This window comes from Xenopus tropicalis, chromosome 3 (assembly GCF_000004195.4).
Source record: "Xenopus tropicalis strain Nigerian chromosome 3, UCB_Xtro_10.0, whole genome shotgun sequence".
Taxonomy (NCBI): domain Eukaryota; kingdom Metazoa; phylum Chordata; class Amphibia; order Anura; family Pipidae; genus Xenopus; species Xenopus tropicalis.
The window spans coordinates 153,447,612-153,472,508 of record NC_030679.2 but is presented as its reverse complement, the minus strand read 5'-3'; the positions used below and the strand labels follow the sequence as shown (position 1 = coordinate 153,472,508).

The 24,897-nt window shown below is 47.9% G+C and overlaps 1 protein-coding gene across 1 annotated transcript in view; it reads right to left on the bottom strand.

Annotated features, from left to right (window-relative positions):
- The window catches only part of slc2a4 (solute carrier family 2 member 4), a 44,546-nt gene extending 20,343 nt beyond the window's left edge, over positions 1-24,203 (bottom strand). The window contains exons 1-6 of the mRNA XM_031899653.1: positions 23,559-24,203; positions 23,175-23,285; positions 17,379-17,548; positions 7,811-7,935; positions 6,686-6,801; positions 6,367-6,529 (exon numbers count right to left, since the gene is read on the bottom strand). Coding sequence (XP_031755513.1) covers positions 6,367-6,529; positions 6,686-6,801; positions 7,811-7,935; positions 17,379-17,548; positions 23,175-23,285; positions 23,559-23,597 — 724 coding nt within the window. The 5' untranslated portion in view covers positions 23,598-24,203. The remainder of the gene's footprint in view (positions 1-6,366; positions 6,530-6,685; positions 6,802-7,810; positions 7,936-17,378; positions 17,549-23,174; positions 23,286-23,558) is intronic.
- Between the last annotated feature and the right edge of the window lie 694 nt (positions 24,204-24,897).

Sequence of the window (24,897 nt, the reverse complement as noted above, 5' to 3'; positions counted from 1 at the left end):
CAGTATCAAGGGCACTCACTTAGTATCAAGGGCACTCACTCAGTATCAAGGGCACTCACTTAGTATCAAGGGCACTCACTCAGTACCAAGGGCACTCACTTAGTATAAAGGGCACTCACTCAGTATCAAGGGCACTCACTTAGTATCAAGGGTGCTCACTTAGTATCAAGGGCGCTCACTCAGTATCAAGGGCACTCACTCAGTATCAAGGGCGCTCACTCAGTATCAAGGGCACTCACTCAGTATCAAGGGCGCTCACTCAGTATCAAGGGCACTCACTCAGTATCAAGGGTGCTCACTCAGTATCAAGGGCACTCACTTAGTATCAAGGGCACTCACTCAGTATCAAGGGCACTCACTTAGTATCAAGGGCACTCACTTAGTATCAAGGGCACTCACTTAGTATCAAGGGCACTCACTCAGTATCAAGGGCACTCACTTAGTATCAAGGGCACTCACTCAGTATCAAGGGCACTCACTTAGTATCAAGGGCACTCACTCAGTATCAAGGGCGCTCACTCAGTATCAAGGGCACTCACTCAGTATCAAGGGCGCTCACTCAGTATCAAGGGCGCTCACTCAGTATCAAGGGCGCTCACTTAGTATCAAGGGCACTCACTTAGTATCAAGGGTGCTCACTTAGTATCAAGGGCATTCACTCAGTATCAAGGGCGCTCACTCAGTATCAAGGGCGCTCACTTAGTATCAAGGGCACTCACTTAGTATCAAGGGTGCTCACTTAGTATCAAGGGCACTCACTCAGTATCAAGGGTGCTCACTTAGTATCAAGGGCATTCACTCAGTATCAAGGGCATTCACTCAGTATCAAGGGCACTCACTCAGTATCAAAGGCACTCACTCAGTATCAAGGGCATTCACTCAGTATCAAAGGCACTCACTCAGTATCAAGGGCACTCACTCAGTATCAAAGGCACTCACTCAGTATCAAGGGCATTCACTCAGTATCAAGGGCACTCACTCAGTATCAAAGGCACTCACTAAGTATCAAGGGCATTCACTCAGTATCAAAGGCACTCACTCAGTATCAAAGCGCTACTCATGTAATAGCAACTCACTCAGTATCAAGGGAATTCACTCAGTATCAAAGGCACTCACTCAGTATCAAGGGCACTCACTCAGTATCAAGGGCACTCACTCAGTATCAAGGGCATTCACTCAGTATCAAGGGCACTCACTCAGTATCAAGGCGCTCACTCAGTATCAAAGGCACTCACTCAGTATCAAGGGCATTCACTCAGTATCAAAGGCACTCACTTAGTATCAAGGGCATTCACTCAGTATCAAGGGCACTCACTCAGTATCAAAGGCACTCACTCAGTATCAAGGGCATTCACTCAGTATCAAGGGCACTCACTCAGTATCAAAGGCACTCACTCAGTATCAAAGGCACTCACTCAGTATCAAGGGCACTCACTCAGTATCAAGGGCACTCACTCAGTATCAAGGGCACTCACTCAGTATCAAGGGCACTCACTCAGTATCAAGGGCATTCACTCAGTATCAAAGGCGCTCACTCAGTATCAAAGGCACTCACTAGTATTCAAGGCATTCACTCAGTATCAAAGCACTCACTAAGTATCAAGGGCATTCACTCAGTATCAAGGGCACTCACTCAGTATCAAGGGCAATCACTCAGTATCAAGGGCACTCACTAAGTATCAAGGGCAACTCCACTCAGTATCAAAGGCACTCACTAAGTATCAAGGGCATTCACTCAGTATCAAGGGCACTCACTCAGTATCAAGGGCATTCACTCAGTATCAAGGGCACTCACTAAGTATCAAGGGCACTCACTCAGTATCAAAGGCACTCACTCAGTATCAAGGGCATTCACTCAGTATCAAAGGCACTCACTAAGTATCAAGGGCACTCACTCAGTATCAAAGGCACTCACTCAGTATCAAGGGCATTCACTCAGTATCAAGGGCACTCACTCAGTATCAAAGGCACTCACTCAGTATCAAGGCGCCTGCACTTAGTATCAAGGCAATTCACTCAGTATCAAGGGCACTCACTCAGTATCAAAGGCACTCACTCAGTATCAAGGGCATTCACTCAGTATCAAGGGCACTCACTCAGTATCAAGGGCACTCACTTAGTAATCAAGGCCTCACTAAGTATCAAGGGCGCTCACTTAGTATCAAAGGCGCTCACTCAGTATCAAAGGACACTGTCACTCAGTATCAAGGGCACTCACTCAGTATCAAAGGCACTCACTCAGTATCAAGGGCATTCACTCAGTATCAAGGGCACTCACTCAGTATCAAAGGCACTCACTCAGTATCAAGGGCATTCACTCAGTATCAAGGGCACTCACTCAGTATCAAAGGCACTCACTCAGTATCAAGGGCATTCACTCAGTATCAAGGGCACTCACTCAGTATCAAGGGCACTCACTCAGTATCAAAGGCACTCACTCAGTATCAAGGGCACTCACTCAGTATCAAAGGCACTCACTCAGTATCAAGGGCACTCACTCAGTATCAAGGGCACTCACTCAGTATCAAAGGCACTCACTCAGTATCAAAGGCACTCACTCAGTATCAAAGGCACTCACTCAGTATCAAGGGCATTCACTCAGTATCAAGGGCATTCACTCAGTATCAAAGGCGCTCACTCAGTATCAAAGGCGTTCACTAAGTATCAAGGCATTTCACTCAGTATCAAGGGCATTCACTCAGTATCAAAGGCACTCACTCAGTATCAAGGGCACTCACTCAGTATCAAAGGCACTCACTCAGTATCAAGGGCACTCACTCAGTATCAAGGGCATTCACTCAGTATCAAGGGCACTCACTCAGTATCAAAGGCACTCACTCAGTATCAAAGGCACTCACTCAGTATCAAGGGCATTCACTCAGTATCAAGGGCACTCACTCAGTATCAAGGGCATTCACTCAGTATCAAAAGGCAACTCACTCAGTATCAAGGCCTCACTCAGTATCAAGGGCATTCACTCAGTATAAAGGGCGCTCACTTAGTATCAAGGGCGCTAACTCAGTATCAAGGGCGCTCACTCAGTATCAAGGGCACTCAATTAGTATCAAGGGCGCTCACTTAGTATCAAGGGCACTCACTCAGTATCAAGGGCACTCACTTAGTATCAAGGGCACTCACTCACTCACTCAGTATCAAAGGCACTCACTCAGTATCAAGGGCGCTCCTTAGTATCAAGGGCACTCACTCAGTATCAAGGGCGTCCATCAAGGCACTCACTCAGTATCAAGGGCGCTCACTCAGTATCAAGGGCAGTCACTCAGTATCAAGGGCACTCACTCAGTATCAAAGGCACTCACTCAGTATCAAGGGCACTCACTCAGTATCAAGGGCGCTCACTCAGTATCAGGGCACTCACTCAGTATGAGGCCATCTCATCAAGAGCGCTCACTCAGTATCAAGGGCGCTCACTTAGTATCAAGGGCACTCACTCAGTATCAAGGGCGCTCACTTAGTATCAAGGGCACTCACTCAGTATCAAGGGCGTCACTCAGTATCAAGGGCGCTCACTCAGTATCAAGGCACTCACTCAGTATCAAGGGCGCTCACTTAGTATCAAGGGCACTCACTCAATATCAAGGGCACTCACTCAGTATTGAGGGCACTCACTCAGTATCAAGGGCGCTCACTCAATATCAAGGGTGCTCACTCAGTATCGATGGCACTCACTCAGTATCAAGGGCACTCACTCAGTATTGAGGGCACTCACTCAGTATCAAGGGCACTCAGTTAGTATCAAGGGCACTCACTCAGTATCAAGGGCGCTCACATAGTATCAAGGGCACTCACTCAGTATTAAGGGCACTCACTCAGTATCGAGGGCACTCACTCAGTATCAAGGACGCTCACTTAGTATCAAGGGCACTAACTCAGTATTAAGGGCACTCACTCAGTATTAAGGGCACTCACTCAGTATCAGGGCACTCACTCAGTATCAAGGGCACTCACTTAGTATCAAGGCCGCTCACTCAGTATTGAGGGCGCTCACTCAGTATCGAGGGCACTCACTCAGTATCGAGGGCACTCAGTCACTATTGAGGGCACTCACTCAGTATCAAGGACGCTCACTTAGTATCAAGGGCACTCACTCAGTATTGAGGGCACTCACTCAGTATTGAGGGCACTAACTCAGTATTGAGGGCACTCACTCAGTATCAAGGGCACTCACTTAGTATTGAGGGCACTCACTCAGTATCAAGGGCACTAACTCAGTATTGAGGGAACTCACTCAGTATCGAGGGCACTCACTCAGTATCGAGGGCACTCAGTCACTATTGAGGGTACTTAGTATCGAGGGCACTTAGTATTGAGGGCACTCACTCAGTATCGAGGGCGCTCACTCAGTATCAAAGACGCTCACTTAGTATCAAGGGCGCTCACTTAGTATCAAGGGCACTCACTCAGTATCAAGGGCACTCACTTAGTATCAAGGGAACTCACTCAGTATCAAGGGCGCTCACTTAGTATTAAGGGCGCTCACTTAGTATTAAGGGCACTCACTTAGTATCAAGGGCACTCACTCAGTATCAAGGGCACTCACTCAGTATCAAGGGCACTCACTCAGTATCAAGGGCGCTCACTTAGTATTAAGGGCACTCACTCAGTATTAAGGGCGCTCACTCAGTATCAAGGGCGCTCACTCAGTATCAAGGGCGCTCACTCAGTATCAAGGGCTCTCACTCAGTATCAAGGGCACTCACTCAGTATCAAGGGCACTCACTCAGTATCAAGGGCACTCACTCAGTATCAAGGGCACTCACTCAGTATCAAGGGCGCTCACTTAGTATCAAGGGCGCTCACTTAGTATCAAGGGCATTCACTCAGTATCAAGGGCACTCACTCAGTATCAAGGGCATTCACTTAGTATTGAGGGCACTCACTCAGTATCAAGGGCACTAACTCAGTATTGAGGGCGCTCACTCAGTATCGAGGGCACTCACTCAGTATCGAGGGCACTCGGTCACTATTGAGGGTACTTATTATCGAGGGCACTTAGTATCGAGGGCGCTCACTCAGTATCGAGGGCACTCAGTCACTATTGAGGGTACTTATTATCGAGGGCACTTAGTATCGAGGGCGCTCACTTAGTATCAAGGGCGCTCACTCAGTATCAAGGGCGCTCACTCAGTATCAAGGGCGCTCACTCAGTATCAAGGGCGCTCACTCAGTATCAAGGGCGCTCACTCAGTATCAAGGGCGCTCACTCAGTATCAAGGGTGCTCACTCAGTATCAAGGGCACTCACTCAGTATCAAGGGCACTCACTCAGTATCAAGGGCATTCACTCAGTATCAAGGGTGCTCACTCAGTATCAAGGGCGCTCACTCAGTATCAAGGGCGCTCACTCAGTATCAAGGGCACTCACTCAGTATCAAGGGCGCTCACTCAGTATCAAGGGCACTCACTCAGTATCAAGGGCGCTCACTCAGTATCAAGGGCGCTCACTCAGTATCAAGGGCGCTCACTCAGTATCAAGGGCACTCACTCAGTATCAAGGGCACTCACTCAGTATCAAGGGCGCTCACTCAGTATCAAGGGCGCTCACTCAGTATCAAGGGCACTCACTCAGTATCAAGGGCGCTCACTCAGTATCAAGGGCACTCACTTAGTATCAAAGGACGCTTACTCAGTATAAAGGGCGCTCACTCAGTATCAAGGGCGCTCACTCAGTATCAAGGGCACTCACTTAGTACTGAGAGCACTCACTCAGTATCAAGGGCACTAACTCAGTATTGAGGGCGCTCACTCAGTATCGAGGGCACTCACTCAGTATCGAGGGCACTCAGTCACTATTGAGGGTACTTATTATCGAGGGCACTTAGTATCGAGGGCACTCACTTAGTATCAAGGGCGCTCACTCAGTATCGAGGCGCTCACTCAGTATCGAGGGCGCTCACTCAGTATCGAGGGCGCTCACTCAGTATCGAGGGCACTCACTCAGTATCGAGGGCACTCAGTCACTATTGAGGGTACTTATTATCGAGGGCACTTAGTATCGAGGGCACTCACTTAGTATCAAGGGCGCTCACTCAGTATCGAGGGCGCTCACTCAGTATCGAGGGCGCTCACTCAGTATCGAGGGCGCTCACTCAGTATCAAGGGCGCTCACTCAGTATCGAGGGCGCTCACTCAGTATCGAGGGCGCTCACTCAGTATCGAGGGCGCTCACTCAGTATCAAGGGCGCTCACTCAGTATCAAGGGCACTCACTCAGTATCAAGGGCACTCACTCAGTATCAAGGGCATTCACTCAGTATCAAGGGTGCTCACTCAGTATCAAGGGTGCTCACTCAGTATCGAGGGCGCTCACTCAGTATCGAGGGCACTCACTCAGTATCGAGGGCACTCACTTTTCTTGGCCTGTGCCTCCTGCTCGCACACAATGTAGAGGAACCGGGGGCTCTCGGGGCAGAACGGGAGCATCAGACACTGAAGAGCCGCGGGGATCAGAGTCACCCAGAAAAGCGCCGGCCATCTTGTATTGGTTCCCAGGAACAGCTCCAGTCCCAGCACCTAGGGAGGCAAATGGCCCCAGGGAGTGTGAGTAGATAATGATGTCTCTCTAGGGAATGCCCTGTGGGGGCAGAATCCCTTTATTCTAACAAGTTTATTGGAAGGAGGGCAAGATGGAGGGGTAAGAGACAGCTGGGAGGGGTGAGTGAGACGTACCTGAGCTACCAGAATGCCAATGACAAGAGACAGCTGATGTAGGGTCCCCATGGCTCCGCGTAGGTGGGTCGGAGAGATTTCTCCCACGTACATTGGCACCAACCCAGACGCCAGACCTGGAAAAGGGGAGAACAACTCTATATGAGTGGGAAAATGTAAGTCAGATAGGAAAGGGTTAATAGAAAATATTCCCTTAAGGCCGATGCTCTGCAGGTTCCATATAATGAGATATATACTGGCAGAAGGCTCTGCGGGTTCCCTATAATGAGATATATACTGGCAGAAGGCTCTGCGGGTTCCCTATAATGAGATATATACTGGCAGAATGCTCTGCGGGTTCCATATAATGAGATATATACGGGCAGAATGCTCTGCGGGTTCCATATAATGAGATATATACTGGCAGAACGCTCTGCGGGTTCCATATAATGAGATATATACGGGCAGAATGCTCTGCGGGTTCCATATAATGAGATATATACTGGCAGAATGCTCTGCGGGTTCCATATAATGAGATATATACGGGCAGAATGCTCTGCGGGTTCCATATAATGAGATATATACGGGCAGAATGCTCTGCGGGTTCCATATAATGAGATATATACGGGCAGAATGCTCTGCGGGTTCCCTATAATGAGATGTATACTGGCAGAATGCTCTGCAGGTTCCATATAATGAGATATATACGGGCAGAATGCTCTGCAGGTTCCATATAATGAGATATATACTGGCAGAACGCTCTGCGGGTTCCATATAATGAGATATATACGGGCAGAATGCTCTGCGGGTTCCATATAATGAGATATATACTGGCAGAATGCTCTGCGGGTTCCATATAATGAGATATATACGGGCAGAATGCTCTGCAGGTTCCATATAATGAGATATATACTGGCAGAATGCTCTGCGGGGTCCCTATAATGAGATATATACTGGCAGAATGCTCTGCAGGTTCCATATAATGAGATATATACGGGCAGAATGCTCTGCAGGTTCCATATAATGAGATATATACGGGCAGAATGCTCTGCGGGTTCCATATAATGAGATATATACGGGCAGAATGCTCTGTGGGTTCCATATAATGAGATATATATGGGCAGAATGCTCTGCAAGGCTCATTACCTGAATATACACCAATCAGAAACCGTCCCACAATCATCATCTCATACGACTGACAGACCTGGGAGAGGCCCATGAAACTCCCGGCAAGGAAAGCAAAGACGTTGTTGATAACCATCGCCCGCTTCCTGTGGCGCCGCGTGGGGAGGGAAAGAGAAATTCATCATTAGCCGCGGTGAGAAACAGAGCCCGGCACATCCCGAATCTACTGATCTACAGATGGGAGCCCGGCACATCCCGAATCTACTGATCTACAGATGGGAGCCCGGCACATCCCGAATCTACTGATCTACAGATGGGAGCCCGGCACATCCCGAATCTACTGATCTACAGATGGGAGCCCGGCACATCCCGAATCTACTGATCTACAGATGGGAGCCCGGCACATCCCGAATCTACTGATCTACAGATGGGAGCCCGGCACATCCCGAATCTACTGATCTACAGATGGGAGCCCGGCACATCCCGAATCTACTGATCTACAGATGGGAGCCCGGCACGTACTGTATCTACTGATCTACAGATGGGAGCCCGGCACATCCCGAATCTACTGATCTACAGATGGGAGCCCGGCACATCCCGAATCTACTGATCTACAGATGGGAGCCTGGCACGTACTGTATCTACTGATCTACAGATGGGAGCCCGGCACATCCCGAATCTACTGATCTACAGATGGGAGCCCGGCACATCCCGAATCTACTGATCTACAGATGGGAGCCCGGCACGTACTGTATCTACTGATCTACAGATGGGAGCCCGGCACATCCCGAATCTACTGATCTACAGATGGGAGCCCGGCACGTACCGAATCTACTGATCTACAGATGGGAGCCTGGCACGTACTGAATCTACTGATCTACAGATGGGAGCCTGGCACGTACTGTATCTACTGATCTACAGATGGGAGCCTGGCACGTACTGTATCTACTGATCTACAGATGGGAGCCCGGCACATACCGAATCTACTGATCTACAGATGGGAGCCCGGCACATCCCGAATCTACTGATCTACAGATGGGAGCCCGGCACATCCTGAATCTACTGATCTACAGATGGGAGCCCGGCACGTACTGTATCTACTGATCTACAGATGGGAGCCCGGCACATACCGAATCTACTGATCTACAGATGGGAGCCCGGCACATCCCGAATCTACTGATCTACAGATGGGAGCCCGGCACGTACTGTATCTACTGATCTACAGATGGGAGCCCGGCACGTACTGTATCTACTGATCTACAGATGGGAGCCCGGCACATCCCGAATCTACTGATCTACAGATGGGAGCCCGGCACATCCCGAATCTACTGATCTACAGATGGGAGCCCGGCACGTACTGTATCTACTGATCTACAGATGGGAGCCTGGCACGTACTGTATCTACTGACTCTACAGATGGGAGCCCGGCACGTACTGTATCTACTGATCTACAGATGGAGCCCGGCACGTACTGTATCTACTGATCTACAGATGGGAGCCTGGCACGTACTGTATCTACTGATCTACAGATGGGAGCCCGGCACGTACTGTATCTACTGATCTACAGATGGGAGCCCGGCACGTACTGTATCTACTGATCTACAGATGGGAGCCCGGCACGTACTGTATCTACTGATCTACAGATGGGAGCCCGGCACGTACTGTATCTACTGATCTACAGATGGGAGCCCGGCACGTACTGTATCTACTGATCTACAGATGGGAGCCTGGCACGTACGTGTTATTGGCTGAGTTGGGGGCGACACCTATAGAGTCAGGGTGCTAGTGCTATTATTGGCTGAGTTGGGGGCGACACCTATAGAGTCAGGGTGCTAGTGCTATTATTGGCTGAGTTGGGGGTGACACCTATAGAGTCAGGGTGCTAGTGCTATTATTGGCTGAGTTGGAGGTGACACCTATAGAGTCAGGGTGCTAGTGCTATTATTGGCTGAGTTGGGGTGACACCTATAGAGTCAGGGTGCTAGTGCTATTATTGGCTGAGTTGGGGTGACACCTATAGAGTCAGGGTGCTAGTGCTTTTATTGGCTGAGTTGGGGTGACACCTATAGAGTCAGGGTGCTAGTGCTATTATTGGCTGAGTTTGGGGTGACACCTATAGAGTCAGGGTGCTAGTGCTATTATTGGCTGAGTTGGGGGCGACACCTATAGAGTCAGGGTGCTAGTGCTTTTATTGGCTGAGTTGGGGGTGACACCTATAGAGTCAGGGTGCTAGTGCTTTTATTTGCTGAGTTGGGGGTGACACCTATAGAGTCAGGGTGCTAGTGCTATTATTGGCTGAGTTGGGGTGACACCTATAGAGTCAGGGTGCTAGTGCTATTATTGGCTGAGTTGGGGTGACACCTATAGCGTCAGGGTGCTAGTGCTATTATTGGCTGAGTTGGGGTGACACCTATAGAGTCAGGGTGCTAGTGCTATTATTGGCTGAGTTGGGGGTGACACCTATAGCGTCAGGGTGCTAGTGCTATATTGGCTGAGTTGGGGTGACACCTATAGAGTCAGGGTGCTAGTGCTATTATTGGCTGAGTTGGGGGTGACACCTATAGAGTCAGGGAGCTAGTGCTATTATTGGCTGAGTTGGGGTGACACCTATAGAGTCAGGGTGCTAGTGCTATTATTGGCTGAGTTGGGGGTGACACCTATAGCGTCAGGGTGCTAGTGCTATTATTGGCTGAGTTGGGGGTGACACCTATAGAGTCAGGGTGCTAGTGCTATTATTGGCTGAGTTGGGGGCGACACCTATAGAGTCAGGGTGCTAGTGCTATTATTGGCTGAGTTGGGGCGACACCTATAGAGTCAGGGTGCTAGTGCTATTATTGGCTGAGTTGGGGGTGACACCTATAGAGTCAGGGTGCTAGTGCTATTATTGGCTGAGTTGGAGGTGACACCTATAGAGTCAGGGTGCTAGTGCTATTATTGGCTGAGTTGGGGGCGACACCTATAGAGTCAGGGTGCTAGTACTATTATTGGCTGAGTTGGAGGTGACACCTATAGAGTCAGGGTGCTAGTGCTATTATTGGCTGAGTTGGGGGTGACACCTATAGAGTCAGGGTGCTAGTGCTATTATTGGCTGAGTTGGGGTGACACCTATAGAGTCAGGGTGCTAGTGCTATTATTGGCTGAGTTGGGGTGACACCTATAGCGTCAGGGTGCTAGTGCTATTATTGGCTGAGTTGGGGGGTGACACCTATAGAGTCAGGGTGCTAGTGCTATTATTGGCTGAGTTGGGGTGACACCTATAGAGTCAGGGTGCTAGTGTTATTATTGGCTGAGTTGGGGGTGACACCTATAGCGTCAGGGTGCTAGTGCTATTATTGGCTGAGTTGGGGTGACACCTATAGAGTCAGGGTGCTAGTGCTATTATTGGCTGAGTTGGGGTGACACCTATAGAGTCAGGGTGCTAGTGCTATTATTGGCTGAGTTGGGGGTGACACCTATAGCGTCAGGGTGCTAGTGCTATTATTGGCTGAGTTGGGGGTGACACCTATAGAGTCAGGGTGGCTAGTGCTATTATTGCTGAGTTGGGGGTGACACCTATAGAGTCAGGGTGGCTTAGTGGACCTATTATTGGCTGAGTTGGGGTGACACCTATAGAGTCAGGGTGCTAGTGCTATTATTGGCTGAGTTGGGGGTGACACCTATAGAGTCAGGGTGCTAGTGCTAATTATTGGCTGAGTTGGGGTGACACCTATAGAGTCAGGGTGCTAGTGCTATTATGGCTGAGTTGGGGTCACCTATAGATCAGGGTGTAGTGCTAATGGCTGAGTTGGGGTGACACCTATAGCGTCAGGGTGCTAGTGCTATTATTGGCTGAGTTGTTGGTGACACCTATAGAGTCAGGGTGCTAGTGCTATTATTGGCTGAGTTGGGGGTGACACCTATAGCGTCAGGGTGCTAGTGCTATTATTGGCCTGAGTGGGGTGACACCTATAGAGTCGGGTGCTAGTGCTATTATTGGCTGAGTTGGGGGTGACACCTATAGAGTCAGGGAGCTAGTGCTATTATTGGCTGAGTTGGGGTGACACTTATAGAGTCAGGGTGCTAGTGCTATTATTGGCTGAGTTGGGGGTGACACCTATAGCGTCAGGGTGCTAGTGCTATTATTGGCTGAGTTGGGGTGACACCTATAGCGTCAGGGTGCTAGTGCTATTATTGGCTGAGTTGGGGGGTGACACGTATAGAGTCAGGGTGCTAGTGCTATTATTGGCTGAGTTGGGGGTGACACTTATAGCGTCAGGGTGCTAGTGCTATTATTGCTGAGTTGGGGGTGACACTATAGAGTCAGGGTGCTAGTGCTATTATTGGCTGAGTTGGGGGTGACACGTATAGAGTCAGGGTGCTAGTGCTATTATTGGCTGAGTTGGGGGCGACACCTATAGAGTCAGGGTGCTAGTGCTATTATTGGCTGAGTTGGGGGCGACACCTATAGAGTCAGGGTGCTAGTGCTATTATTGGCTGAGTTGGGGTGACACCTATAGAGTCAGGGTGCTAGTGCTATTATTGGCTGAGTTGGGGGTGACACCTATAGAGTCAGGGTGCTAGTGCTATTATTGGCTGAGTTGGAGGTGACACCTATAGAGTCAGGGTGCTAGTGCTATTATTGGCTGAGTTGGGGGACACCTATAGAGTCAGGGTGCTAGTACTATTATTGGCTGAGTTGGAGGTGACACCTATAGAGTCAGGGTGCTAGTGCTATTATTGGCTGAGTTGGGGGTGACACCTATAGAGTCAGGGTGCTAGTGCTATTATTGGCTGAGTTGGGGTGACACCTATAGAGTCAGGGTGCTAGTGCTATTATTGGCTGAGTTGGGGTGACACCTATAGAGGGTGCTAGTGTGCTAGTGCTATTATTGGCTGAGTTGGGGTGACACCTATAGAGTCAGGGTGCTAGTGCTATTATTGGCTGAGTTGGGGGTGACACCTATAGAGTCAGGGTGCTAGTGCTATTATTGGCTGAGTTGGGGTGACACCTATAGAGTCAGGGTGCTAGTGCTATTATTGGCTGAGTTGGGGGTGACACCTATAGAGTCAGGGAGCTAGTGCTATTATTGGCTGAGTTGGGGTGACACCTATAGAGTCAGGTTGCTAGTGCTATTATTGGCTGATTGGGGTGACACCTATAGGTCAGGGTGCTAGTGCTATTATTGGCTGAGTTGGGGGTGACACATATAGAGTCAGGGTGCTAGTGCTATTATTGGCTGAGTTGGGGGTGACACCTATAGCGTCAGGGTGCTAGTGCTATTATTGGCTGAGTTGGGGGTGACACCTATAGCGTCAGGGTGCTAGTGCTATTATTGGCTGAGTTGGGGTGACACCTATAGAGTCAGGGTGCTAGTGCTATTATTGGCTGAGTTGGGGTGACACCTATAGAGTCAGGGTGCTAGTGCTATTATTGGCTGAGTTGGAGGTGACACCTATAGAGTCAGGGTGCTAGTGCTATTATTGGCTGAGTTGGGGGTGACACCTATAGCGTCAGGGTGCTAGTGCTATTATTGGCTGAGTTGGGGGTGACACCTATAGCGTCAGGGTGCTAGTGCTATTATGGCTGAGTTGGGGTGACACCTATAGAGTCAGGGTGCTAGTGCTATTATTGGCTGAGTTGGGGTGACACCTATAGAGTCAGGGTGCTAGTGCTATTATTGGCTGAGTTGGAGGTGACACCTATAGAGTCAGGGTGCTAGTGCTATTATTGGCTGAGTTGGGGGCGACACCTATAGAATCAGGGTGCTAGTGCTATTATTGGCTGAGTTGGGGTGACACCTATAGAGTCAGGGTGCTAGTGCTATTATTGGCTGAGTTGGGGTGACACCTATAGAGTCAGGGTGCTAGTGCTATTATTGGCTGAGTTGGGGTGACACCTATAGAGTCAGGGTGCTAGTGCTATTATTGGCTGAGTTGGGGGTGACACCTATAGAGTCAGGGTGCTAGTGCTATTATTGGCTGAGTTGGGGGTGACACCTATAGAGTCAGGGTGCTAGTGCTTTTATTGGCTGAGTTGGGGGTGACACCTATAGAGTCAGGGTGCTAGTGCTATTATTGGCTGAGTTGGGGGCGACATCTATAGAGTCAGGGTGCTAGTGCTATTATTGGCTGAGTTGGGGGTGACACCTATAGAGTCAGGGTGCTAGTGCTTTTATTGGCTGAGTTGGGGGGTGGCACCTATAGAGTCAGGGTGCTAGTGCTTTTATTGGCTGAGTTGGGGGTGACACCTATAGAGTCAGGGTGCTAGTGCTATTATTGGCTGAGTTGGGGGTGACACCTATAGAGTCAGGGTGCTAGTGCTATTATTGGCTGAGTTGGGGGTGACACCTATAGAGTCAGGGTGCTAGTGCTATTATTGGCTGAGTTGGAGGTGACACCTATAGAGTCAGGGTGCTAGTGCTATTATTGGCTGAGTTGGGGTGACACCTATAGAGTCAGGGTGCTAGTGCTATTATTGGCTGAGTTGGGGTGACACCTATAGAGTCAGGGTGCTAGTGCTATTATTGGCTGAGTTGGGGGTGACACCTATAGCGTCAGGGTGCTAGTGCTATTATTGGCTGAGTTGGGGTGACACCTATAGAGTCAGGGTGCTAGTGCTATTATTGGCTGAGTTGGGGGTGACACCTATAGAGTCAGGGAGCTAGTGCTATTATTGGCTGAGTTGGGGTGACACCTATAGAGTCAGGTTGCTAGTGCTATTATTGGCTGAGTTGGGGGTGACACCTATAGAGTCAGGGTGCTAGTGCTATTATTGGCTGAGTTGGGGGTGACACATATAGAGTCAGGGTGCTAGTGCTATTATTGGCTGAGTTGGGGGTGACACCTATAGCGTCAGGGTGCTAGTGCTATTATTGGCTGAGTTGGGGGTGACACCTATAGCGTCAGGGTGCTAGTGCTATTATTGACTGAGTTGGGGTGACACCTATAGAGTCAGGGTGCTAGTGCTATTATTGGCTGAGTTGGGGTGACACCTATAGAGTCAGGGTGCTAGTGCTATTATTGGCTGAGTTGGGGTGACACCTATAGAGTCAGGGTGCTAGTGCTATTATTGGCTGAGTTGGGGGTGACACCTATAGAGTCAGGGTGCTAGTGCTATTATTGGCTGAGTTGGGGTGACACCTATAGAGTCAGGGTGCTAGTGCTATTATTGGCTGAGTTGGGGTGACACCTATAGAGTCAGGGTGCTAGTGCTATTATTGGCTGAGTTGGAGGTGACACCTATAGAGTCAGGGTGCTAGTGCTATTATTGGCTGAGTTGGGGGTGACACCTATAGCGTCAGGGTGCTAGTGCTATTATTGGCTGAGTTGGGGGTGACACCTATAGCGTCAGGGTGCTAGTGCTATTATTGGCTGAGTTGGGGTGACACCTATAGAGTCAGGGTGCTAGTGCTATTATTGGCTGAGTTGGGGTGACACCTATAGAGTCAGGGTGCTAGTGCTATTATTGGCTGAGTTGGAGGTGACACCTATAGAGTCAGGGTGCTAGTGCTATTATTGGCTGAGTTGGGGGCGACACCTATAGAATCAGGGTGCTAGTGCTATTATTGGCTGAGTTGGGGTGACACCTATAGAGTCAGGGTGCTAGTGCTATTATTGGCTGAGTTGGGGTGACACCTATAGAGTCAGGGTGCTAGTGCTATTATTGGCTGAGTTGGGGTGACAACCTATAGAGTCAGGGTGCTAGTGCTATATTGGCTGAGTTGGGGGTGACACCTAAGAGTCAGGGTGCTAGTGCTATTATTGGCTGAGTTGGGGGTGACACCTATAGAGTCAGGGTGCTAGTGCTTTTATTGGCTGAGTTGGGGGTGACACCTATAGAGTCAGGGTGCTAGTGCTATTATTGGCTGAGTTGGGGGCGACATCTATAGAGTCAGGGTGCTAGTCTATTATTGGCTGAGTTGGGGGTGACACCTATAGAGTCAGGGTGGCTAGTGCTTTTATTGGCTGAGTTGGGGGTGGCACCTATAGAGTCAGGGTGCTAGTGCTTTTATTGGCTGAGTTTGGGGGGTGACACCTATAGAGGTCAGGGTGCTAGTGCTATTATTGGCTGAGTTGGGGGTGACACCTATAGAGTCAGGGTGCTAGTGCTATTATTGGCTGAGTTGGGGGTGACACCTATAGAGTCAGGGTGCTAGTGCTATTATTGGCTGAGTTGGAGGTGACACCTATAGAGTCAGGGTGCTAGTGCTATTATTGGCTGAGTTGGGGTGACACCCTATAGAGTCAGGGTGCTAGTGCTATTATTGGCTGAGTTGGGGTGACACCTATAGAGTCAGGGTGCTAGTGCTATTATTGGCTGAGTTGGGGTGACACCTATAGAGTCAGGGTGCTAGTGCTATTATTGGCTGAGTTGGGGTGACACCTATAGAGTCAGGGTGCTAGTGCTATTATTTTCTGAGTTGGAGGTGACACCTATAGAGTCAGGGTGCTAGTGCTATTATTGGCTGAGTTGGGGTGACACCTATAGAGTCAGGGTGCTAGTGCTATTATTGGCTGAGTTGGGGGTGACACATTCCCTGTTGGACACATTCAGGGACAGGAATTGAGCCAACACTTTTGTTGCTGGGTCCAGTTTCCCTTAGCGACCGGTTGGGGCAGCAGCGCTCACGCGGGTATTTCAGGCCTCTGCCAATGTTTTCATATCAATAATATCTGGGATTTGTGGGGGAAAGAATATTTCCAAGTGGAGCCCAAACACAATGAGCCTGAGCCAATCAGAGGTGGCTCCTTTCATGAGCACATAAGAAATCCTTAGCAGTGAGGCAGGGGGCCCACATCCTGTCAGTGGCATTTAGACTGGGGGGTCGGAAGGGCCCCTCAAAGCTCTCTCTTGGGTTTCACTGAGTAACCGGAGCAGAACCTCCAGTCTAATGTATTTAGCATACAATAATCCTGGCAGAACCTGAACCCAGACGGTGGGGGGTAACAAGAATGTGCCCCCTCCTCTGTTATGTCTGCAGCTGCTCGTGGCATTTATAGTCTTCCCGCCACACGTTCCATGGCTGAGGGCGATGCCAGGAGAGCCGGTGCCACCTTCCCTCTATGTGTCAGTCTGTCCTGGGTGTGAATGGATCTGAGTTTCCTGGCAGTAGAACCCGCTGAGTAATGGGGGGCGCGAGGTGGGTGTGGTTTCCCCTACTAATGACATCTCTCCATCAGTTCCCTCCTCCACTTCTACTAAAACACCTGGATTTTTGGGCACCCATGACAGATGACTCCTACTGGGTGGGAAATAAAAGCCGCTGTTGGACCTTTCCTACATCAGTTGGGCCTGGGCCACAGATATACTCAACAGAAATGAGCAGACCCTCAAAAACTCCAACATGATTGGCCAGTAGCAGTGATGGACCAATAGCCATGAAAAGTCAATTTTATTCAATAACGTTGGCTTTTAAGGAACTTGGGGTCATCTACTCCCTGTGGCTGAAGATTTGGTGCTTCCAACCCAAACCCAACATCTCTATGGGGGTTTGTGTTCTCTTCATATCTGGGCTCCTGTTATGTTCTCCAGCTATGATTCTCCTGTACTGAACTAGCAGGGGGCACCCAGAACAAGGGGCAACAGCAGCCACATGGAACCAGTACTCACCGGCCCAGCCACTGGGACACAACCCCCACAGACAGTGAGGAGACCATTCCACCGATGGAGAAAATGGCGACAGAGAGAGACCAGAGAGTGCGCAGGAGCCCCGGGTCTATAGAGGCGGATCCAGAAGAACTTCGACTTATCCATGACTCGTTGTAGCTTTGCTCTATGATCTGAAATGGGAGGGGGGGCAATGTTACTGAGACAGGCAGGTCCGGTACTAGACTAGAAACCCAATACTGTATGAACACAACCCAAAGATCCCCAACGTGGCACATACTCAATATTCTGGACGGACATCCCCAGTATTTCAAGAACTTAATACTCTTCTAGAAACCCAAAGCTGTACAAACACAAAGAGCCCAAACATGGCACATACTCAATATTCTGGACATTCCCAGGATTCCAAGTACTTAATACTCTTCTAGAAACCCAAAGCTGTATGAACACAACCCAAAGAGCCCAACATGGCACATACTCAATATTCTGGACATTCCCAGGATTCCAAGTACTTAATACTCTTCTAGAAACCCAAAGCTGTATGAACACAACACAAAGAGCCCAAACATGGCACATACTCAATATTCTGGACATTCCCAGGATTCCAAGTACTTAATACTCTTCTAGAAACCCAAAGCTGTATGAACACAACCCAAAGAGCCCAACATGGCACATACTCAATATTTTGGACATTCCCAGGATTCCATGTAATTAATACTGATCTAGAAACCCAAACATACTTAGTATTCTGGACATTTCAAAGGATTCCAAGTACTTAATACTCTTCTAGAACCCCAAAGCTGCATGAACACAACCCAAAGAGCCCAACATGTCACACACACAATATTCTGGACATTCCCAGGATTCCAAGTACTTAATACTCTTCTAGAAACCCAAAGCTGTATGAACACAACCCAAAGAGCTCCAACATGGCACATACTCAATATTCTGAACATCCCTAAGATTCCAAGTACTTAATCCTCTTCTAGAAACCCAAAGCTGTACAAACACAACCCAAAGAGCCCAAACATGGCACATACTCAATATTCTGGACATTCCCAGGATTCCTAGTACTTAATACTGTTCTAGAAACCCAAAGCTGTATGAACACAACCCAAAGAGCCCAAACATGGCACATACTCAATATTCTGGACATTCCCAGTATTTCAAGTACTTAATACTCTTCTAGAAACCCAAAGCTGCATGAACACAACCCAAAGAGCCCAACATGGCACATACTCAATATTCTGGACATTCCCAGGATTCCTAGTACTTAATACTGTTCTAGAAACCCAAAGCTGTATGAACACAACCCAAAGAGCCCAAACATGGCACATACTCAATATTCTGGACATTCCCAGTATTTCAAGTACTTAATACTCTTCTAGAAACCCAAAGCTGCATGAACACAACCCAAAGAGCCCAACATGGCACATACTCAATATTCTGGACATTCCCAGTATTTCAAGTACTTAATACTCTTCTAGAAACCCAAAGCTCTATGAACACAACCCAAAGAGCCCAACATGGCACATACTCAATATTCTGGACATTCCCAGTATTTCAAGTACTTAATACTCTTCTAGAAACCCAAAGCTGCATGAACACAACCCAAAGAGCCCAACATGGCACATACTCAATATTTTGGACATTCCCAGGATTCCATGTAATTAATACTGATCTAGAAACCCAAACATACTTAGTATTCTGGACATTTCAAAGGATTCCAAGTACTTAATACTCTTCTAGAAACCCAAAGCTGTATGAACACAACCCAAGGAGCCACAACATGTCACATACTCAATATTCTGGACATTCCCAGGATTCCTAGTACTTAATACTCTTCTAGAAACCCAAAGCTGCATGAACACAACCCAAAGAGCCCAACATGTCACATACTCAATATTCTGAACATCCCTAAGATTCCAAGTACTTAATACTCTTCTAGAAACCCAAATCTGTATGAACACAACCCAAAGAGCCCCAAACATGGCACATACTCAATATTCTGGACATTCCCAGGATTCCAAGTACTTAATTCTAGTGATGAGCGAATCTGTTCCGTTTCGCTTCGCCGAAAAATTCGCGAATCTTTCAAAAGATCCGCGAAACAGCGAAAAATTCGCTAAACGGCGAAAATGTCGTGCAACAAAAAAAATTTGTCGCCCGCGGCTATTATTTTGTCGCGTGGCTATTATTTTGTCGCCTGCGGCTATTATTTTGTTGCGCGGCTATTGTTTCGTCACCCGCGGCTATTGTTTTGTCGCGCAGCTATTGTTTTGTCACGCGGCTATTGTTTCGTCGCGCGGCTATTGTTTCGTCGCGCGGCTATTGTTTCGTCGCCCGCGGCTATTCTTTTTTGACGCCGGCGACAATTTTTGGACGTGCAGTGAATTTTTCCGCGGCGAAATTTTTCATTCGTTTCGCGAAACAATCCGCCAATGGCGAAACACGGAAATTCGCTGCGAATCCATGCCTACCGAAACTTTTCGCCCATCACTACTTAATACTCTTCTAGAAACCCAAAGCTCTATGAACACAACCCAAAGAGCCCAACATGGCACATACTCAATATTTTGGACATTCCCAGGATTCCAAGTACTTAATACTCTTCTAGAAACCCAAAGCTGCATGAACACAACCCAAAGAGCCCAAACATGGCACATACTCAATATTCTGGACATTCCCAGGATTCCAAATAATTAATACTGATCTAGAAACCCAAACATACTCAGTATTCTGGACATTTCCAAGGATTCCAAGTACTTAATACTCTTCTAGAACCCCAAAGCTGTATAAACACAACCTAAAGAGCCCCAGCACTGCACATACTCAATATTATGGACATTTCCAAGGATTCCAAGTACTTAATACTCTTCTAGAAAGCCAAAGCTGTACAAACTCAACCCAAAGAGCCCAAACATGGCACATACTCAATATTCTGGACATTCCCAGGATTCCAAGTACTTAATACTCTTCTAGAAACCCAAAGCTGCATGAACACAACCCAAAGAGCCCAACATGGCACATACTCAATATTTTGGACATTCCCAGGATTCCAAGTACTTAATACTCTTCTAGAAACCCAAAGCTGCATGAACACAACCCAAAGAGCCCAAACATGGCATATACTCAATATTCTGGACATTCCCAGGATTCCAAATAATTAATACTGATCTAGAAACCCAAACATACTCAGTATTCTGGACATTTCCAAGGATTCCAAGTACTTAATACTCTTCTAGAACCCCAAAGCTGTATAAACACAACCTAAAGAGCCCCAGCACTGCACATACTCAATATTATGGACATTTCCAAGGATTCCAAGTACTTAATACTCTTCTAGAAAGCCAAAGCTGTACAAACTCAACCCAAAGAGCCCAAACATGGCACATACTCAATATTCTGGACATTCCCAGGATTCCAAATAATTAATACTGATCTAGAAACCCAAACATACTCAGTATTCTGGACATTTCCAAGGATTCCAAGTACTTAATACTCTTCTAGAACCCCAAAGCTGTATAAACACAAGCTAAAGAGCCCCAGCACTGCACATACTCAATATTCTGGACATTCCCAGGATTCCAAGTACTTAATACTCTTCTATAAACCCAAAGCTGCATGAACACAACCCAAAGAGCCCAAACATGGCACATACTCAATATTCTGGACATTCCCAGGATTCCTAGTACTTAATACTCTTCTAGGAACCCAAAGCTGTATGAACACAACCCAAAGAGCCCAAACATGGCATATACTCAATATTCTGGACATTCCCAGGATTCCAAGTACTTAATACTCTTCTAGAAACCCAAAGCTGTATGAACACAACCCAAAGAGCCCAAACATGGCACATACTCAATATTCTGAACATCCCTAGGATTCGAAGTACTTTATACTCTTCTAGAAACCCAAAACTGCATGAACACAACCCAAAGACCCCAAACATGGCACATACTCAATATTTTGGACATTCCCAGGATTCCAAGTAATTAATACTGATCTAGAAACCCAAACATACTCAGTATTCTGGACATTTCCAAGGATTCCAAGTACTTAATACTCTTCTAGAACCCCAAAGCTGTATGAACACAACCCAAAGATCCCCAATATGTCACAAATACAATAATCGGGGCATTCAAAGTACTTAATTAGTTTCTAGAATGGCAAAACTTAATGAACACAACCCAAAGAGCCCCAACATGTCACATACTCAATATTTTGGACATTCCCAGTATTTCAAGTACTTAATACTCTTCTAGAAACCCAAAACTGCATGAACACAACTCAAAGAGCCCAACATATTCTTAATATTCTGGACATCCCCAGTATTCCAAGTACTTAATACTCTTCTAGAAACCCAAAGCTGTATTAACACAACCCAAAGAGCCCAACATGGCACATACTCAATATTCTGGACATCCCCAGTATTCCAAGTACTTAATACTCTTCTAGAACCCCAAGCTGTATGAACACAACCCAAAGATCCCCAATATGTCACATATACAATATTCTGGACATTCCCAGGATTCCAAGTACTTAATACTCTTCTAGAAACCCAAAGCTGTACAAACACAACCCAAAGAGCCCCAACATGACACATACTCAATATTTTGGACATTCCCAGTATTCCAAGTACTTAATACTCTTCTAGAAACCCAAATCTGTACAAACACAACCCAAAGAGCCCCAACATGGAACATACCCAGTATTCCAAGTATTCCAATTACTCTTCTAGAAGCCCAATACTTAATACTCTTAAAACAAAACACGCTATAAACAAAACCCAAGAAGTCCAGCATGACACATACTCAATATTGAGGACATTCCCAATATTCCAAGTACTTAATACTCTTCTAGAAACCCAATACTTAATACTTTTGTTGAAACCCAGTCCTGTCTCCATCTGGTCACTATTTGATAAAACCCCAATACTATGTTGCTTATATAAAGAGATGAAGTTGTGTTCTGGGGATCCCTTGGGGTTTCCTTTCCCTAAATTGATGTAACCCCAAGGACAGTAACACCCGCAAGTCTAAATTAATCACTTAGTACAAAAATGGTGACTGGAAGGATGTTCCTTACAGCTGCAGAGAAACCCCATTATTTGGGCAATTGGTCATTATCCAGTGGGGGGGGGGGGGTTGGACTATGCACACTGAGTATAATCTAGAACCTTCTGTTACCCCCCTGCCCTTTAAGTACAGACCCTAAAACCCTCTGCTATAAAACCATAGGAGCCTTAATTTAACACCGCACCCCTTGGGCAATGATACAGGAATAGGACATATTATGCTTGTGACCTGTGGTTTTCTGGATACGGGATCTTTCCATCATTTGGATTTCTGTACCATAAGTCTGCTAAACATCATTTAGTCATGAAATAAACTTATTTTGTCCCCAGTGCGGATTCAGGCAGCTCATTTGGGCTCAAGTACAAGTCATAACAGAGAAAGGGGTTCTGTTTTAGAAATGTGAATTATTTGCTAGTAATGGACCCTACAGGAGATGCCTTCCCATAAGTCTGAGCTTTCTGGATAGCGGGTCACCCCTACGGCTCCCTTATTACCAGGGCAAGAAGAGGTAATTACACTTTTGCATCGTTATATACGGATTCTGCTCCAGCTGGGAATTACCCCATGTTCCTACGGGCCCCAGTAGAACTGGGGGAAACACTGAGGTCCCACTCAGGAATATTACATTAGAAAGATACAGCGCTGGCAATGACGTTAGAGCCCCAATATAATCCCCATTCCGGGAGGGTTAACACACACACACACACACATACACTTGTACCTTTTGGGGGGCATTAATAACCCCAATGTTATATCCAAACTGGAAGGATCCCAAGATGGCAGTGAAGACAGACAGGACGAGGGTCTTGGTCACCCCAGACCGAACCACCTGCTGTAAGAGCCAAAATTAACAGGTCAGATGAGAAATCTCAAACAAACCCTGCCCGGGGGGGTTTATAGTGACCCAACTCTTCCCCCAGGGCCCCCATTTCTAACCTCTGTTCTTCCCTTACACATTGTGGGGCAAAAAATTCTATTGCTCTTAATTCAGAATACTAGCTAGTACTGAACTACAACTCTCAGCATCCCCTGACAGCTGGACAACCCTCATTATTTAGTGTTCCAGTTGCAGTTCCATCCTGGCAATATTCCCTCTGCCACTTACCTGCCCCCCTTCAATGGGCTGGAACCCCCCAGAAGGCATTTTTCCTTTGACCCAAGTAACCCTGAGGGAAATCCTTCAGTGTGGCCTTGTAATGGGAAAGAGGAGGGGGAAGGAGGCAGTCAAGGAGGTCGGAAACACACGGAAAGTTCTGACTGCAGAATATGGGACTGGTCTGTAAGGGGGTGTGGGGGGGCGGGGGGTTAGGGGGAGAGAAAGGGCAGTTAGGGGGTGCAGAGGTAACTGGGAAAAGGGGAGGTAAGTTCAAAACAGAAGAGAGAAGAAAATGCCCCCTAAAGTGAGAGGTCAATGGAGACACTCCCTAAAGTAAGGGATATGGGGGGCAACAGGGAAAGGGGGAGACGGACAGGGGAGAAGCAGCCGGTGGGGAGAGAAGTCCCAGAGACTCAGAGGGGGCAGCAGGCAGGGAGTGGGGCAGAGTGAAGTGACAGGAGAGATTGCCTTCAGCACAGGAGGTGGCTGGGGGTGGAGCTGGCAGGGGGCAGAACCCAAAGACAGGAGGCAATAGAAAGGCAGGAATGAGTGGAGCAGGCAGAAAGGGCAGGGGGTGTGAGACAGGGGCAAGCAGAGGCATGAGTCTATTTCTTCCCTCCGTGCTGACAGACACAAGCAAACAGACCCCACACTTAGTCAGGGAGTAGTAGGTGCATGGAACCGCCTCCCGGTGCTCTGCAAGCAGTATTTATATGTTTGTCCTGGGAAAGGGATCCCCCAAGGGTGGCACAGACCACCCATGTGCCCCAGAATGGGAGGGGCAATTACTGGAAGTGAACAGGGAGAGGTGACAGTGGGAGAAGAACTGACACTCAAATGTTACGCACGCAAATATTATGCAACCGGCACGCATTCCTTCAGCAACAAGGGGGCTTTAAGGGAAGCAGACACCGCAATATGGGCCCCCCTGTCCCCTAGGCACCCCCCCATGGGGTCTGCGTCCTCTATAGTTACACCACTGATACATTTATAGAAAGGGAGGTGGGAGAAGAGCTGTCACTCTACTCTACAAAAGGTCAGGTGCAGTGGTAGAAGAGCTGACAGTCTATAATAGATGGCAGGTACTGGGGGGGCAGAGAGGGGAGGTGCTGGTTGTCATTACAGGGGGCAGTTTTGGGGGGAGTTGTCAGGTGAATGTTCCACTTATCAGTGGGGGATATGTAGCAATAAGGGCCTTTTATCTCCTGTTTTGTGGCCAATGCCCAACTGCCCAACTGGCATGGGGGGGGTTCAGATCCTGATCTCTAACTGCTGCTGGGGGTTACAATGAATTGTGCCAATATCTGGGAGTTCTGGGCTTACTTCTTTCTATACAGAAATATTCTCA